Source organism: Perca fluviatilis, chromosome 15 (assembly GCF_010015445.1).
Source record: "Perca fluviatilis chromosome 15, GENO_Pfluv_1.0, whole genome shotgun sequence".
Taxonomy (NCBI): domain Eukaryota; kingdom Metazoa; phylum Chordata; class Actinopteri; order Perciformes; family Percidae; genus Perca; species Perca fluviatilis.
In genome coordinates this window covers 13,385,532-13,403,881 of record NC_053126.1, presented here as the reverse complement: position 1 = coordinate 13,403,881, position 18,350 = coordinate 13,385,532, and the positions used below count along the sequence as shown (strand labels likewise).

Below are 18,350 nucleotides of genomic sequence, written 5' to 3'. Positions count from 1 at the left end.
TCTCTTTCTCTTACTTTTGCCTTTCTCACCCTACAGTAAAAGGATCTTAAGTTCTTTTCTAGGATGCCTCTTTATAAATACAGACTTCTGTGGCTTTGTTGTGGCTGCAGACTTTGCCATTCACACACACAACACAACACACACACACACACACACACACACACACACACACACACACACACACACACACACAAAACACACACACACACACACACACACACACACACACACACACACACACACACACACACACACACACACACACACACACACCACAGAACCTGGGACATGAAAATGCATGTTTTATGAATGAGTTCAGGCCTCTCGTGAATTTCTAAGGGCTGTGTGACATTTTGAGTGTAATCCCTGAACAGATGGGCTTTCCCAAAAATACACAGACACACGTGTGGGATATTCCTTTCAGAGTTTGCCAATATGCTGCTCTCTAATTACTCATTTTAGTCTGCTTTTGAAGTCAGGCCTTTTACAGTATGTGTTTGTGCTGGTTTGTTTCATGTGTCCACCTGCATAGTGTTGTAGTCTACTTTGCTGTAGTTGATTTTACTGCTTTGTACACACAGGTTATCCCAAAGGACTACAAGACCATGACCGCCTTGGCCAAGGCCATCTCCAAGAATGTGCTGTTTGCTCACCTGGACGATAATGAGAGAAGGTACCAAACGTTTGTCGCCCCACTGACTTCTTTAATAGGTTTGCACAACATCCAGTGTGATGCCAGCAAACCGAATGTGTGTGTGGAATATGAGTGAATGTGTGTAAGCTGATAAAATCATGAACAGGCCATTGTTCCAGAGTTTATTGCCCTCATGGCCACTGTGTGCCAGTGTTGCCTGCTTTGGGAGCATCTCAAGTCTGCGAGGACATGGAGGGGTGAACAAGGACAGATGTAGCAGAAGAGGAGGGGTATGCAGCGAAGGGTGGGTAAGGGGGCAACTGCATGTGTCTGTGTGTGTTGCTTTGCGTTTTGTTGTTGGTTGTTATAGTAACCTGTCTGTATGTCAGTATCGTGTTGTGGATTCAGATATGGGTGGTGGTGCTCAGATACATTGCTCAGAAATCAACAATTCTTCATAGTCGCCTCAGAGGGAGAGAGGGATGCCAATTTCCCTCTATCCCTCCCTTTTTCATACCATCTGCTCCTATTCATTGTTCTTTCACATTCCTCCTCTCTTCAACCGTCCTTGCTCCATCCTTCCATCTGTCCCAGATCTCCAGTGATGGCTGGCTCTGGCTCTGACATGGGAGGGGGTGTTGTGGGAAAGGCTCTCAGGTGGCTGGCGGTCCTGTCCGCCAGCCGGAATAGTGTTTCATTGGCGGGGAGAATCCATTATGCCCCATGGAGAGGAAAACACCGGAGCTTTCCTGTTGGCTAAAGCCTCCACGGGCCAAACCCAAAACACACTCTTTCCAGTCTTTCGTCAGCTGACAATTTACCGTGCTTCCTTGGCACAGGCACGCAGGCCTCTGATTGCACGTCAGTGCTTCTGAAGCAGCCTCGAGCAGAGTGCAACATGTGATAGATCCGGACAGTCTGAAAAACCATGTACTTGGGTGGCTGATGTGGCAGATTAGAGTTACACCACAAAAATATGTGGCAGTGAACCATAAACCATCAGGTCTTAATGTACTCAAGGCCTCTTGGCATGCCAAGCTATGTAATGGCGTCGTCGCCGGCCCATGAAACCATGCATGATGTAGAATTTATTCGACTGGCTGTCATGTTTGCCGTCTCGCTACACACAGCTAGCATCATCCATTAATGCTGTGCATACAGGAATTCCTTGTTGTGTCATAGCAGCCCTGAAGGCTCTTAGCTAGTGAAAACCTTGTCTGATTTGCTAGATTGAACAGTGACATGGCAGTTAGTTGGCTATGCCTTCGTCTCTCTCTCTCTGTCGCTTTTACAGTCTCACTCACTCTCTTCTGTTCTTCCTCACTCTTCACTCCCAGCTGATGATGCTGGACGGCTGGCTGGTGGCTTGGTCACATTGCGGTAATGTTGTGGTTGTCGCGCCTGAAGCCCCTACCAACAGAAGTGTATTGATGTACGGCCAATGTGGTACTCCAGCATTAATGAAAAACTGCATACAGCAACCAGCAGGCCTTTGCACACGGCTTAGTTGCTATAGAGTACGCTACATGCTCTCATTGGTAAAGTTCGGCACAAACTTTGCCTGAGAAGGTGCATATCTGACTTCAGCTCATCCTAAATGATGTAGAATATCGGTAATCTACTATAGTAGATTCCTGTTACTACAGGCAACAAAACAGAAAATGGAGCCAATCCCAGCTACAGAGTAATCATTTTTGCATGTTGATGCCTTCTGTTGTGGCATTGATGAAGTCCTGGTGTGAAGTACATTGGCTTCTTTAGATGTGCCAGAACTGTCCAGGACTGACGTACATTAGCAGATGGAGTCTGACTGCACAGTCCTCTCTCTCTGTCTCTCCCTCCCTTTCTGTTTCTCACTCCTCCCTCGTTCTGCAAAAAGCTGGCCGTTTGGGTTGTCAGATGTTCTTGCACATGTGGTCTCATTGGCTGAGAAGGTAGTGACAGTTGACTATTGCTCCTGGTATGGGCCTGTGCTTGACATCAGGGGAATGCATAAATCACTGGATGACAGATGGTTACATGCATAAACGTCTGACTATTTTCCTTGACTGCTGGTTGGCATTGGAAAATATATTTTTTACAAAGTTCGATAAGTGGTTTGAAACATTCACAAAATGGCTATACTTTTTTAGGACTGTGTGTGCCACAGAAAGAGAAACAAGTACATGGGCCAATAGCTGTCTGTGTTTTAAGGCACCATCTTGTGTGATTAGTCACTCAGCAGTTATGTAAACTGAACACCACACGATTTGTTACCCTATTAGTACTATACAGTATTATGCTATCATCCCCTTCAGTAATTAGACAATGAAGCCCTCTTTGTTACTCTGCTCTCTTATTCCTTTTATCACTTTTTTCTTTGTAGCTCTCTCTTTTTCCTTGTTGTCTTATCCTCTGTCTTAAGTTAATTATTTGCCTTTCTAGGAATCCAGGATGACTGCACTGATTCTGTAAGCAATACATTTTGTTTTACTGAGATTAATAACACACACTAGTTGACACGGCTGTCTCTTCTTCTTTCTATTTTCAAGTTCTCTTTTTCTTGTTTAAGTAGTTTTTGCTTCTGCAGCAGTCGTATGTTGTGCTGTGGTTTGGCACATCTGTGTGCAGTTTAATTTTACAACACAATCCAATCTCACACTCTAATGGATACCAATCAAAATCTGTGGTTTTCTATATGGATCATGATTTGTTCCTGTCTTGAACACTTGGACCACAATGGAGTCAGATGTACAATTTTTCTTGTCCATAATGCACACAGCTGAAAATTGAGTTCCAATAATTTCCTTGTTAGTTTAGTTTATTGCTTTAGAGACAGCTCTGGAGAGAATAGAGCTATCCCATGTCATCCCCTGTCAAAATAGATCTGCGTAAATTAGACAGATCAACCACTTTTTTGCATGTAAATATACAGCATACTTGCATACATGTCTTTCCAGAGAAAATCTTTCAGCAGTGAAGCTGCCCTATCAGTCTTTTGTTGGGGCTGAGATGACTGAGTGTAAAATTACAGGCTGGAGAGAAATGATCCAGGAGGGCATCTTAGGACAAGCAGGATATTCTTTAAACTAAGACAGAGCCAGCTAGTGTTCTGCGCTTTGATCATATCCTGTTTTGTAAATGTTTACTTCCTCAGCTTCCATTGTCAGCAATGTAAAGATGTCAGGGTTTACAGTATGTGTGTTTTCGTGATTTCTAGAGAGAGAGAGAATGAAAACAGAGAATATAGAGGGCATTCAGTGGTGAAGGCTTGTGGTTTCCCTACAAACTTAACACTCAGATTACCTCTTTTTTCTACTTAAGTGCTGTTCCACCTGAGCTCAGGTAAATGTGAGGGACAGAGAAGGAAAGCTGCAAATAAAAAAGGAAGCAAGAGACACAAAAAGCAAAAGAAACCTCTCTTTCTGCTATTTGTACCCCTACTCTTTGCTCTCTTTCATCCCTCTCAACAGTCAGCTTTCTCTGAGGTAATCAAGCAAATCATTCCTATAAACTATATAAGCAGTAGTTGGGATGGAGATTGAAAGGGTTAAATTATGGAGAGGTTTAGGAGAACAATTGTACATAACCTTTGTACTGGTACAAGTGTGAAGCAGCCACACTCTACATACACGTGTATAACCAGGCACACAAATACCACCATCACTACAAAGGATGACAGGGATTACATTATCATGAGAAACAAACAACACACACACGCACACACACACACACACACAGCACACACACACACGCACACACACAGGGACATTCTCAAGTATGCATGTCAGACTGTGTTCCCAGTGATGCTGCTCCAGCTGGGAGCGGAGAGTCTTTGATTAACACACCATTCCATATGTCAAACTTTATGGCCTCAAAGTTTCTGAGCTCCACCAGCCGTGTGTGTGTTTGTGTGTGTGTAGTCCATCTATCCTCAGCTGCCTGGAAGTGAAACCTGAACACATTTCTGCCTTCGAGATTTCAACTACACACTGTTTTTGTTATTGTGTTTTTTTCGAACACTTGGCGAGCTGAAGAGGTTTAAGGAATACAGAGATCAAAGCACCTGCTTTTCTTGTACACACAGTATTTACTGTAAAATAATATTTTTCAGTTTTATCCTTCAAGACACACAGATACATACCTGCAAACTAGTCGCTTTTCGGCGAAAATCGCCATTTTGAATGGAAATGTCATACAGAAAATGTCATCCACATGAATCGTGTAGATACGAAGAGTTTTTATTTGGGGGTCCGAGGGCCCGGGGAATCCGTGCCTTAACGACCGTTATCTACCAGACTGAATAGCAACGCAGATTTCGGTGCCTTATTTAGGTGCCACTTAAATGCCTGCGCTTCTCTCTGATGCTCCGAAAACGGACGTCAGAGCCAGAGGCAACTGAAACATCGCCGCACGGGACGCTAGTAAACACTACACTCAACAGCAGGTAACGTTAGCCTACCGTTAGCTAGCAGCTGGAGTAAACACGGTTAAAATGCTGACAGCTAAACGGTGTAAAAGTGTGTCTGAATTGCACTGGAGAGGATTCCAACAACAGTCTGCTGCTGCTGAAAAACAACACAGATGTTGTGTTCACTTGAAACTCGCCTCGCCAGCCTCGTGCTGCATTCAAAGTTATTGTAAAATACCCTTTTCCCATCCACCGGTTGTTTTTAACAGGAATTTACTGGTGAAATAAGTTTTTGTTATAAGTTATTGTTATTACATTTTTAATAAATCATTTAATTTTGACCCTGTTGGGTCAAATAGTCATATAGTATGTACAGTAAAGCGTTCATGCATTGCAACAGTGTAAATTTCGGAATATTTGGTTTAGCTGAACAAAAAGGTCATGGTTTGTTAGGAATACAAACTGTGAGGAAATGAACATATGCTGTTCCATCAGGGGAGAGCAACTCCCTCTGTTTATCTCTTTGGCTGGTCTCTAAACCGACGTCTGAATCTCTGCCATGGTGTGGCTCCCAGTGGGCCACTGGGTGGACCCCTCTATTTGCTTCCCATTAGCTGCCATAATGACCTCATTATGATATGCCCACACAAACAGACACACAAGATAAGCTGGGAACAGGTGTTTGATTTCACATTGTGCTAAGCTTGCTTTTCTCACATCCAAATCAGCCTGCAACCACCTGTCTCAATACTGTAACCATACTGTAGTTGTTATCATATCGACTGAAACTATTATCTCATTTTACCATCGGGATTTCTGATAATTCTGTTTTGGTTTCAGCTAACTAACAGCACTTAGAAGACAGTTTTTAGATTAAAGGTTTTGATAAGTGCCGGGGTTGATAACAGAAAGAATCAGGTCACACTGTTTTGCACAATTTTGTATATGTATGTCAAGTTTACAAGCTTGTGTTTGTACAGTATATGTAATGTGTACGTGTGCATGCAGGTCTCATATCACTCCAGTCTTGTCGGCTCTCCATTGGCTCCCTGTAAAATTCAGAATTGATTTTAAGATTTTAGTACTGACTTTCAGAGCCTTAAACGGTCAGGCCCCACAGTACATTCTGGACCTTTTGAAGCCGTATTCCTCTGGCCGGACCCTTCGGTCCGCTGGCCAGAATCTGCTTTTAGTCCCAAAGACTCGTTATAAGACTTCGGGGGACCTGTCTTTTGAGTCTGTTGCTCCCAGACTGTGGAACCTTGCCCCTGTCCATCGTCCGCCCAGACTCTGTTGTCTCTTTTAAAAAGGATCTGAAAACATGTTTATTTAGGAAAGCTTTTGGTTGATGGGTTTTCACTAGTGTCACTTTAATTTTACATATGTATATACATTTTATATTGTTTGTGTTACCTATTCTTTTGTACAGCACTTTGTGATTTTATCTGTGAAAAGCGCTTTATAAATAAATTTTACTTACTTACTTACTTACACCACCTGTTTGTCCAGGTGCACCCTCAGATGAGATTTGCCAGCCTATCTCTCCGCCACTTCCCCGGTAAATGCCCATCGAGAATCAGTCTTTTAATATTGTCAATAGTACTATCGCCTGTTTAAACACACATTATTTCCGTTCCAACTGTAATATTGTTTCTTATCTTACTTCCCACTGAAGTGATATGAAATGAGACTTCTGAAAGCAGTAGACTGTGTACTGTATGTGCTAATGTTGGCCTGCTTTTGTTATTTTTTCTCCACACTTGGATAAATGACCTTGATGATCTCCCAACGTTGTTAATGTATGAGTGCAATGATGGAGAGAAGGCAGGAAGGGTAGGACACAGGAGCAGTTCTTTGAGGTCACAATTAGAGAGAGAGATCAATTACAGAGGAAGAGGCCTCTGGGAAATCTGTCAGAGGTGCATTTATTTTCTCCCTTGACACAAACAAAACACACAAATAGACACACATGTTTGCTCATCAAGTTGTCTTCTCCTGTCCACATGCATTAGTCTAATGCCCTTATACTACAAAACACTCTCCTGGGGACAGCACAGACACAAGAAGCCCTGCTCTCTGTATAACCACATAAATAGCCTGGCAGGCATGAGGAAACCCTGTTTATCCCATTCCTTGAGCTGCCTTGGCAGAGTTTGCAATATTCTAAAATAGCATTGCCATCTGGTAACAGGAGTTGTTAAATCATTTCATGTCAGGACCCAATTGTAAAATCAAGCCAATACAGCACTTTATCTTTGATATGTGATAAGAGAACCAGAAGCTCAAAAAATACTCGAATCAAAGGAACTTTATACCATTCCATAAGAATCACAATCAAGATTTTGCAATTAAAATGTTATGGCAAAGGATACAATGTGGGAAAAGGTTGTGAAGAGGTGGTGCTTACCTCATCCTGCCTGGTTTAATCCTCTAATTAACAAGCAGAGTAATGAGTTGATGAAGTGACCGATTAGTTGACCTCTGACCCCCCCAACCCTGACCTCTGCACCTTCCCCAATAGCCCCTGCCGATGGACAGGGAACATCTTTAGTGTACTGGCACTCTTTGTCTGTGTGTTTTTGTGTGTGTGTGTGTGTTTGTGTGCTTGAAGAGGTGTAAAAACAATAATAAATAAATCAGTGAGAGACAGAAAACTTGAACAAACAAACAATGGCGAAGTGAAAGACTGCCCGAGAGAGATCTGCCTCGTGTCGTGTTCCAGCAGAAGTTTATTTAAGGCCTGTGTGAAGGGACAAAATCAACAAAGAGGATGCAATGTGAGATAGTGTGCTGTGTAGCCATATCAGATGAGCACAGCTTTCATGATCATATCGGATAGCTCACTCATTTGAATCAGGCTCCCCATATTAATGTGGAACTTGAACTCAGTGCTCCGGTAAATGGGTTCATTTTTGAAACACAGACACGTGTTTATAAAATGAAAAGAAAAGCAGAAATATGTTTTGGTAAACGACAAATTACAAAATACACAGTTACTGTCACACACTACTTACATCTCCATCAACTTCCACAGGCATACAGTGGCACTCAAACGTGTGCTGTTACCATATAGCAGCCCCTAGGGGGTGTTTTTGCCACACACAGATAATATTAATCTCTTGAGTCATTGCTTCTGCTAGTCTGACACACTAGTCATTGTACTGGAAACAAATATATACACACAAACAAGTAAAAAATTATTCTGTGCCTACATGCTTGGACACTTGTCTGCAGACGGTCCTTCCTGGCAGCATATAGTGCAGGGGAAACAGGATGTAGTGGCACTAAATTGATGGCTGTTTGTCTTTCTTCTCCCACAATTTGTTTTTTTCTCGTGATTTTGGAGTTACTATTGAGGAAGTATCCTGCAGTGGCTATTTGTGGGTCCTTTCCCATCATTGAGAGGCCCTGTTTCTCTGTGTGTTCAGGTGTAAGGCAAGTAAGGGTGTTTGATTGTATTTTACGGCGGGCTATGCAATAACAGCACGAACAAATTAGCAGGTTTCTTTTGTCAGTTGTTTAGTCTATTTGTTTGCGTGCATGTTTGTGTTTCCTGTCTCACTGCTTCGATCACTGACTCTCCGTGTGTTCTCATCCATGTTCTTCCTGAGAGCGTGGTGGTCCCCTTTTTCCCCTTTTCAGAATTCACTGCTTTCTCTCACTTTTTCTCTTCCTGTCTTTCTGCAAGCTCATTCACATCTACATCCACACTCACATCCAGTCCCTCCCCCACAGTCATGTGTAGTCTTCTCTCTCCGTCCCCTGCATGGCTTTGTGCTGCTGCCACAATGCCAGGGGCCAGGCGATGAGGTCACTCTCCACAGGAGAGCTGCAGGCCTGACTGAACCTCGACCATCCCCACCACCATCCAGCGCGCAGACGACTAACAGGCCAGCAGTCTCACCTCCCCCAGTGCACTACATCTTTCCCTTAGCTTAGACAACTTCACCTTTACGCCCATGCAAACCACACGGCACGCACACAACCATATTATTAGTAGGATGTTCATATCTATACATGCATGTACGGGCTGCATGCTTGCAAGCTAGTGCAGATAAACACACTCATACATGCACATTACTGTAACAAGTGCACATGTGTATGCACATACACACAGTTACACACACAACTCTACAGATAGCTGGAAACTTTAGTCCTCTCTCATACCCTCTGCTGTGTTCCAACCTGTCCCCTGCTGCCTCTTCCGCCCCCTGTCATTTTTCTACATCATTCATTCCATCCAATTCTCCATCCAACTCTTTAGAAAGTAGTGAGTCATGTAGTAGTGTTAGTGTCTGGAGTCCGTTAAGAAAGTTTTATTCCCTTCAAAATGTACCCCAGAGTCTCTGTAGGACAGTTTTCCAGCTTGCTATGATTCATCCCTGCCTTTTCAGCTGCTTATACCATCACTGTGTGTGTGTGTGTGTGTGTGTGTGTGTGTGTGTGTGTGTGTGTGTGTGTGTGTGTGTGTGTGTGTGTGTGTCTTGGTGTGGGTGTGTTTCCCTATGTGCAAGCTGTCTGACTGATGCAGATGAGTGGTTAAAAGAATTGGTGTGCGAATGTGTGCATGCTTAGTGCATATGCGTGTCTGTCTGGAAAAGAGGAGAGAAATTGGCCTCAGTTTTAGATCTGACCAGCAGTTGGGTCAAATGTCGACAGTGGGAGATTCACCTCAATCTCACCACCTCAATCTCACCTTGTTCTCTCCTAACAAAGTGGTCCTCAAAACATGCTTTAACTTCTGAGAGAATGAAAGTCAAGAGGAACAAGTGCAGTAAAAAGAGCAAGCCTATTAAAAATCACTGTTAACACTTTTAAGCTGAGACGTGTGTGTGTGTGTGTGTGTGTGTGTGTGTGTGTGTGTGTGTGTGTGTGTGTGTGTGTGTGTGTGTGTGTGTGTGTGTGTGTGTGTGTGTGTGTGTGTGTGTGTATAGTAGCAGTAGTAGTAGTAGTAGTATATTGGTCAGGAGTGACTCAGGGCGTTTGTGATCGTGGACAGCGCCACGTTTCATTTCATGTGAATGAATATGTAGGGTAAATGTGCAATTGTGCATGACAGTGACTTCCTAGCCAGTGTTTTCCCCTGCTGTGAGGACATGATGTTCCTGCAACCCTTCAGTGCCTTAATAGCTCAGCCTGGCCTAAAGCACAACCCACACACTGACCAGAGCAGCCCAGCGCCCTGCAGAATAGCCTGGCTTGGCCCATGGCCTCCTATTGTATACATCCCATCTGCTTTGTCTATGCTACTGTGATAGGTTCCAGTGTACAGGCACGGACAACAGTCTTGTTATAGTGTGTTAATTCTCCCATGACCTCCTCATTGGTTTGTGGGTGTCACTCTGGTTGAGTTTTATTTAGATTAGAGGTGCTCAGCCCATTTCCATGCTTGAGAAGATTGAATGTGTGATGTCTCAGAGAGCTTGTGTTATATAATTTAGGCCATCATAGAGCAATGTGGCCTTTCAGGTGATTAGACTAATGCTTTTCTCTGGTTTTCTACAGTACAGTACATACAGTGACTCAACTGTCAAGTGGGCTCTCAGTTTTTGGGCTGCATGATTGATTGTATTTAAATTGCTATTTCAATACAATGCTAAATTCCCAAGCACTCCTAATTTCTTTGTAATGTTCATCAACAACTTGCAAGAAACCTTAACAGCAGAAAGAAGAACAAATTTAATGTGAATGAGAGAAAGGGTGATAAATTAAGGAGTAAAACAGACACACATACGTCCGTAACATTCTTTTTTCTAAAACAGATTCAGGAAAAAAGCAACACTTCATTGATGTTAAAAAGGTAAAAAAAAGTCACTGCATGTCTGTTTTGTTTTATTTGCAACTAATGGACTGACCAATCTGCTCCACATCTTTTATTGATTTCAATATCTTTTCTGTCATTTTTGCTTTACAAAAACAGTTTAGCCTCCCACATGTATATGGATTCAGTGTGTACAAAGCCACAGGAAGTAGCGTTGTTCTATCTTTGTGTTCTGTTTTGTCTTCTGTGCTGTGATAGTGTGATGACATGCCACAAAAGTCTACCTTCTTGCTTAATAAGATTTTCAATAAGTCTCACTTGTTTGGATGAGCCTCTCTAAACTTGCTGTGGTAATAAAATGACTTAATTCCGGATTTATGTAGGAAAAAGCTTAAGACCTCACTTCTGTGAGTTTGTTTAAATCTTAAATCTATTACTAAAAGTCAGCCATTGAGGTGATGAAGTAGTTTCAGCGTCCCACAAATATGCTTTCCCTAAGAATCATGGATGAAACTAGCACTGTCAGTTCTGAGTGAGAACATCGTGGTTCACATTGTATTCAGTGAGTTGCTATACGTCGTTGTTACAGTTAAATGACGTTTCCAGTTAGCAAGTTGCTGCTTACACTAGCACATTCATGGTGTTAGCACATTATACACAAGGTGCTAGTTGGTTGCTCAACACTGTCCAGGTCTGCAGGATGTGTGTCTGATGAAGCTGTCTGTTTACAGCAGGGGAGGCCTTACATCAGTCAGATGTCAGCTATTGAATGTCAACTATTTCTCTCTCCTCCATGCACCTAGTGCACCTATTGACACGCTGCCCACAGCACTAGTTGGTGGGGTTTACACACACACACACACACACACACACACACACACACACACACACACACACACACACACACACACACACACACACACACACACATAACCTGACACGTCGCTAAACATTACAAGACATGCCGCCGTCCCGCAGGCATGTCTTTTCCTCTCCTCCAGGGTGAAGCAGCCAGACTCTACATACACGTGTATAACCAGGCACACAAATACCACCATCACTACAAAGGATGACAGGGATTAATTATCATGAGAAACACACACACACACACACACACACACACACACACACACACACACACACACACACACACACACACACACACACACACATACAGTGTACAGTTTTAGCCTTAAGCATTTCTACAGTGGATACCCCGTCCTTTACTTTTCTCCATTTAGTTATCCACTTATCCTCCCCTCCCTCTTCCTCAGGCCCTGGGGCATTTTCAGAGTTTGCTCTCAGTCTCAATTTCAGCGTACGTATATACCTATGTGTTTGAGCCTGTATGCATAATGTGCTGTGTTGTGTAAACACCTCTCAGGTTTAAACCCCAACAAAAGACAATTGGTCTCCCGATCTGCTTCTCAAATGCTTATCTTGTTCTAGCGCTTGTCTTCTGTGAGGTGGCAGTGTGGGAGGGGAGGGCGGAGGAGAGGAAAAGACATGCCCGCGGGACAGCGGCATGTCTTGTAATGTTTAGCGACGTGTCAGGTTATGTGTGTGTGTGTGTGTGTGTGTGTGTGAGAGAGAGAGAGAGAAAGTGAGAGAGCGAGAGCGAGGGAGAAAGAGAGAAGCCCAACTCTCAGCACATGTACACAATGTACAGGGTTATTTTGTCTGTGTATAATATTTTTTTGTGCATTCAGTTAAAATGCTCTTTTCTTACTCTCCCTCTTTTCACGCCGGGTGAGGAAGAGAATATGTCTTCCTCTCGATGTGTCTCTCTCTTTCTCTCTGTCTCTTTCCCTCATTCCAGTGACACATCGCCTGTAGACACATCAGAGAGGTAGAGGCTTAGTCCTGTCAGCGCCTGATTCAGCCTGACCCCTTTTCTCTCTAAGTGGAGGAAGAGCTCGCTTTTTCCTGTCCTGGGGCAACAAACATCGGCTGCAGAGGGCATTAGGAAAGTGTGAAAATGCTAGTGCTGACGTGTGTTCTAGACGGACAGCATGAGGACAAGCAGTTAAAATGAGCAGAGGAAAAAAGTGTGTTTTAAAGTCAAGTTAATCAATAGCATATAGTAGCCTAATCTCTATGCTGAGCGAATGCGAGAAGGGGAAAGGAGAGAAAGGGAGAGGAAAGAATGGGAGAGACTGCAGGGTTGGACATGTTTGTGATGTTTTGAGGCTGACATCATGGCTGCATCAGCAGGTGGTGTGTGTTGGATCATCAGGTAGGCCTGTAAAACAGCCTTGTCACACTGAATGCACACAGCAGTCTGAAAAGAGGGAAGCAGGGAACCTGCAATGTATTCTGGGATTGAGCTGAATGTGGGAGTCGTAGGGAGATGTATTTTTATCCCCTTTTTTTAATTCAGCTCCAATAGTTGTTTATAGACATGATAAGAGCAAAGAAGGAGGACATTCATATGATATATACCCACAAGTTACCTGAGCTAACTCTATTGTATTACCGGTACTTTGCCTGAAAAATGATTCAGCTATTCTCTGTAGCAGAATACAGTAATCCTATGATTTTAAACATCAAAGATTCTGATGAGGCGTATATTTACAATCGAGATCCTGTCAAAGTATTTGGTGTTTGTTCTCCGCCCTGTAACACATCCTCATTTCTCCTCACATCCTCCTATCAACCGCTCTCTCTCTCCCTGTCTCTCTCTCTCTCTCTTTTTTTTTTTTTTTTTTTTTTTTTTTTTTTTTTTCTCTCTCTCTCTCTTTTCTTACTCTCTTCCTCCTCGGGCTGGTCCTTTCTTCCACTGCCATGCAACTCTGCCTCTCACCTCCCTGATGCCAACTTGAATGTGTGTACGTGTGTGTCTGTTGAATGGGTATGTTCCAAGCAGTAGTCACAGCAGAAGAATGAGATTGTAAAAACTGTTGGAAATAGTTGTAAAATGTGTTTTATTTTTAATTTTTAAGGCTTGTATATGTGAGCGAGTACGTATGTGTATGTTTGTGTGTTTGTTGTTGTAGAAGTGAATGGGAACAAGGTGTTTATTAAGCTCGGTCTGGTAGAGGGCCTCAGCTGTCTGGTATTCACTACATCAGCTGGCTGCTTCTCAACAACACTGCGCTCCTCTCAGTGAAATATCTCTCTTTCTATTTCTCTCCTTCTTCTAAAGCAGTCCCTTCAGGCCATCCCATTGCCATGCCAGCGACACAGCAGTGTGATGCTCTAGTACCATGCCCAGTACTCATGAGTATGAGAACTGTGGCATTGGCAGAGTAGCAAAGTCCAAGGTGTCAGTTCAGTGGTAGTTCAGTCTAATATTTTATCTTAAGGACTACTGCTTTAATTAGGCTCAAAGGTTTCAGGGAAGCTACTGTATCAGTATTTCCCTTTTCTCTGGTTTTGCTTATGTTTGTTTGAATCATTGTTTATTTTAGTTGCAGTTGTGAAGTTGCACTAACTCCCTTTGATACAGCATTAGCAAGTGATTACCACGGAGCAGTCACCACCACAGCAACCCAGGCTCCTGGATTTATTTGTTAATTTGGTCATCTCACATCTCGGACTCTGCTAGTCAGCTATTGGCTACATTTAGGGAATCTCAAAGTGGCACGACACGATCTGACAACTCTCTCCTCCGCTTCATCCTCCTACATTTAATTGGAAGAGTGCACCACTTGCTCATTTGTCAATGACCTTTTGAGCATGATTTTTAAACTGGAAAAAAGATGACTGCTGTTCTGGGAATTTCTAGACTATTCGCCGAAATCTTCAGTTTGTGAATACATTTGAGATGAGAAACGGGCCATGGAATTGCAGAAATGTGCTTCATTTCATATCAACATCAGCTACTGTAGGTTTTAATGAGGCGTGGGAGTTTATAAACGTGGTTTGTCACATCATCAGCTAAACTCTCCCCATAGTTTGCTGACTGGTCCATTATGCATTTGACCAGGCGGAATCAGTTCTCTAGACATCTAAAAAGCAAAAAAACGAGCTTGTGAGGTGTAGTAAGGCTTTTGCAAGGTTAGAATATGTTGCATCTAATCATGGTATGAACGCTTAAAATACAGACTAGACAAGTAGATGCGGCACTTTTCTTTTAATTATCCATGTGTCATGTGTAACATGTCTGGCAGAAATTGAACATAGACAAACCTAAGAAAAAATACACACCTCTCCACTGCGACTGAATTTGAAATGAAAGATCAGACTTCTTCTCTTTCTCTCAGGTGGTCTGATCGCTGCAGTGCATATAAATGGCACTGTTTCCTTCAGCGTGTTTTAGCAGCAGTGTACAGGTCACACAGATCACCAGCACTGGCCCTCCGGTGCTCTGGTACTGCACTGCACACATAGTGAGACACACGTGCATCCAGGTTTACACGCTTTATAAACCCACCAGGTGTGTGGGTTTAACACAGTGTGCTCCCCTGCCCTCTGTTGGTTTTAAATACAACTTCCAACATTTAATCACACAGCTTACTCTAACTAGACCTCTTTAGACCTCCACGTTGGCGAACGTTAGCGCCATTAAACCTTAGATTAGAGACAGGAATATCAGTCCGAAGCACTCTTATATTCTATTAAGGACTTCACATATTTTCAGTCTTCAATGGCCCATTGCAAAGTAAAAGAACACTAAGTGTGTTTTGGAGCTTAAGATGTTTATCATACGCCCCGAGGACTGAAGCCAAGGGCAGATGGGGAAAAAGCCAGTTGAGTTTTGGAGAAATGAGGGTTCTCTTTCTCCTCGCCTGGCCTTGGCCTCCTCTCTCCTCCCACATTGTTGACCATCTCTAAGTGGTCATTGCCACCAGCAGTCAACTGTTATGCCCACCTGTAAACCTCCAGCACCCCCTCTGTATTGCATGGTTGCCTGTATACTCAATATAGGCCAGTTCACATCAGCCCAGACAAATAGTTGGACCTTGTAAAGGCATTCAAAATAAGCTGAACCTAGCATACTTTAAAGGAGGAGCAGAGGAGAAATATTCAACAGTGTGCTATAGTTTTTTTTTTTTATATATCTGCACCAAAGGGGACAGGAAAATATGGTACAGACACAAGCTACGGCCATAAACCATAATTAACTTGTCTGTTAGTCACAAGATATATCAATGCATATTAACAGAAATTACAATTCAGAATAACAGTTCTGAAAAAATGAAATACATGTTGTCTTCATTTGGCACCTGCTGAAATCATTCTGTAGCTGTTGTTTTATGAAGTATCTTCCACTCCTTTTGTTCAATATCACCACTGAAGTTTTTTTTGTAATTCAAGTTTTTATTGTTTTTCCATGTGAGAAACACACCACATTTAACAACATATATAACAGCACTAAACAAACACTATACAGCAATCTGGGCAACAAAAAAATCACAATTAAAACATATACCCCTAAATAATCAATAAAATAGGAAGAAAACATAAATAAATAAATAAAAATGATATGGAGGTGTTGGCTGAGATCGAATTAGGCTTGATAATAATATTAATTATGGGGCACTGGTCAGTTCAAATTGAATAAAATGCAGGAAACGCGACCAGACCTGGTAGAATTTACCCCTACGATCATTCAGTCTTGCAATAAGATCCTCAAATGAGGCTGTGTCCGTCATTAACTTCAGCCAGTCTATAAAACTACCTAAGCTTTATTTGGCTTTTCCAGTGTCTAAGAATGATTCGTACTGCAGTGATAAACCCAGCTAGTGTCAGAGCGGACTCTGCTTTAGAAATCTCTGGCGGCAAAAGGGACCTGTCTCCAAGCAGACACAGCTCGGGAGACTCTGGCAGTGGTGTGGCTAACCAATCGGCAATAGTTTTTATGATTTTTTTCCAAAAAGGAAAAAACAGCGGGCAATCCCACAAAAGATGGAGGTAGGATCCTGTGACATTCATACACTTCCAACATAGATTGTCCTTCATTAATCTTAAAAATTAAAAATGTTATGGAGCTTGACTGGTACTGGTACTGGTGAAGTTTTTAAAGTAGACTCTAGTTTTGATTTGGTGGTCAGAGACGATCTTTGTTGTGTGTCGTGATTAAGTAAGAGACAACACATACTGCTCTTGGAGTTTGGAGGCCGATGTGAAGAAATGGGCAGCAGCTGGCAGCATGGCTCTGGTCCCTCCATTTTTCGCTAGGTCTCTAGGGAGAGACAGGGTACGTGCCAAGAGCTTCCAAGTCATAAATATCCTTCCTGACTGTTTCATTGCTGTATAATTATATCTCCCTCATCTCTCCCGTTTTCTCTCTCTTACTCACTGTCATACTACTGCCTATTGTCAGTGCTGTGCGTTTCTGCATGTGAGTGCATCAGTGTATAAATGTGCATACCAGTTTATGTCATTCCATAGTTTTAAAAGGTAAATGTACAGTAATTGTGTCCACACTATCAGAGCTCAGTGGGGTGAGTTGATTGTTCCGTGTGAGTAATTGGCTGGTTGTGCTCAACTTTAAACTCTGGACATTAAACTGTACACCACTTAGTCAGCATCATAAAGCTGTTTTCCATCTCACTGTGATATACCCATAATGAGTCACACAACAGGCTAGTAAACAATTCTGTTAACCTCCATCGTCAGTGAAAACCTAATTTATGTTTTCATGCTTTTTTTGTGAGTTTGCTTGTGCTTAACACACTATGCTGACTAATCACAACTCTTCACCTGGCAGCCAAACAAAAAGCAGTAATGTTGTATGTGTTTTTCATAGCAACCTGCCACTTTAGTTCAAGTTGTTGAGAATGTGCACAGTGCAGTCCTCCAAGAGCTTTCTAGGTAGACTACAGTAAGTATGCAGCATAGATTCTGTTAAACATTACCAAGTCACTCAGGTGTTGGGGTGCCCCACATGGCAGGACTCCCGAAAAGCATAAGATCAACCACAATTCCATCTCATGGCTTACTCATTATTACATTGCCATCTAAGATGTGCATGATGTTTAAAAGATGATCATGTAAATAAGAGATGGCACCTTTTTACCTTTTACAGGTGAATATTTGAATATGATTCTGCCCTTTGACAGATTGTATCTAGAGCTGCAGGGATGAATCGATTATTTGTCAACTATTAAATTAATCGACAACTTTTTAAAGATTATTTTTTGGGGGTTTTATTTGAGAAGATAGCTGAAGACAGGAAAGGGAGCAAAGTGAGGGGGAATGATATGCAGCAAAGGGTCAGAGGTTAGACTTGAACCCAGGCCGCTGCGGTAAGGACTGAGCCTTGGTACATGGGGCGCACACTCAACCGGGTGAGCTAATCATGCCCCATATGCCAACTATTTTGATAATTGATTAATTGGTTTGAGTCATTTTTTTTAATGAAAAATAGTCTAAACAAATCTCTAATTCCAGCTTATTAAATGTTTTATAATTTAACTTTTAGAGTTTCTTCACTCCTGTATGACAGTAAACTGAATATCTTTAAAGAAATTTGAGGACGCTGTCTTGGGCTTGGACATTTTACAGACCAAACAAGTAATCAATTAATCAAGAAAATAATCGACAGATCTATCTACAATGAAAGTAATCGTTAGTCGCAGCCCTAATTGTAACCTCATATGATGTACAGTTGATCCCTG

The 18,350-nt window shown here is 42.4% G+C and overlaps 1 protein-coding gene across 4 annotated transcripts in view; it reads left to right on the top strand.

Annotated features, from left to right (window-relative positions):
- prkar1b (protein kinase, cAMP-dependent, regulatory, type I, beta) overlaps window positions 1-18,350 on the top strand; it is an 86,503-nt gene that overhangs the window by 18,070 nt on the left and 50,083 nt on the right. For all 4 annotated transcript variants that reach the window (XR_005641817.1, XM_039824082.1, XM_039824084.1 and 1 more), the window contains one exon: window positions 582-673. Coding sequence is in view for 3 of the 4 variants with exons in the window: in XM_039824082.1 (XP_039680016.1) it covers window positions 582-673 (92 nt within the window). In the remaining variant the exon portion in view is untranslated. The remainder of the gene's footprint in view (window positions 1-581; window positions 674-18,350) is intronic.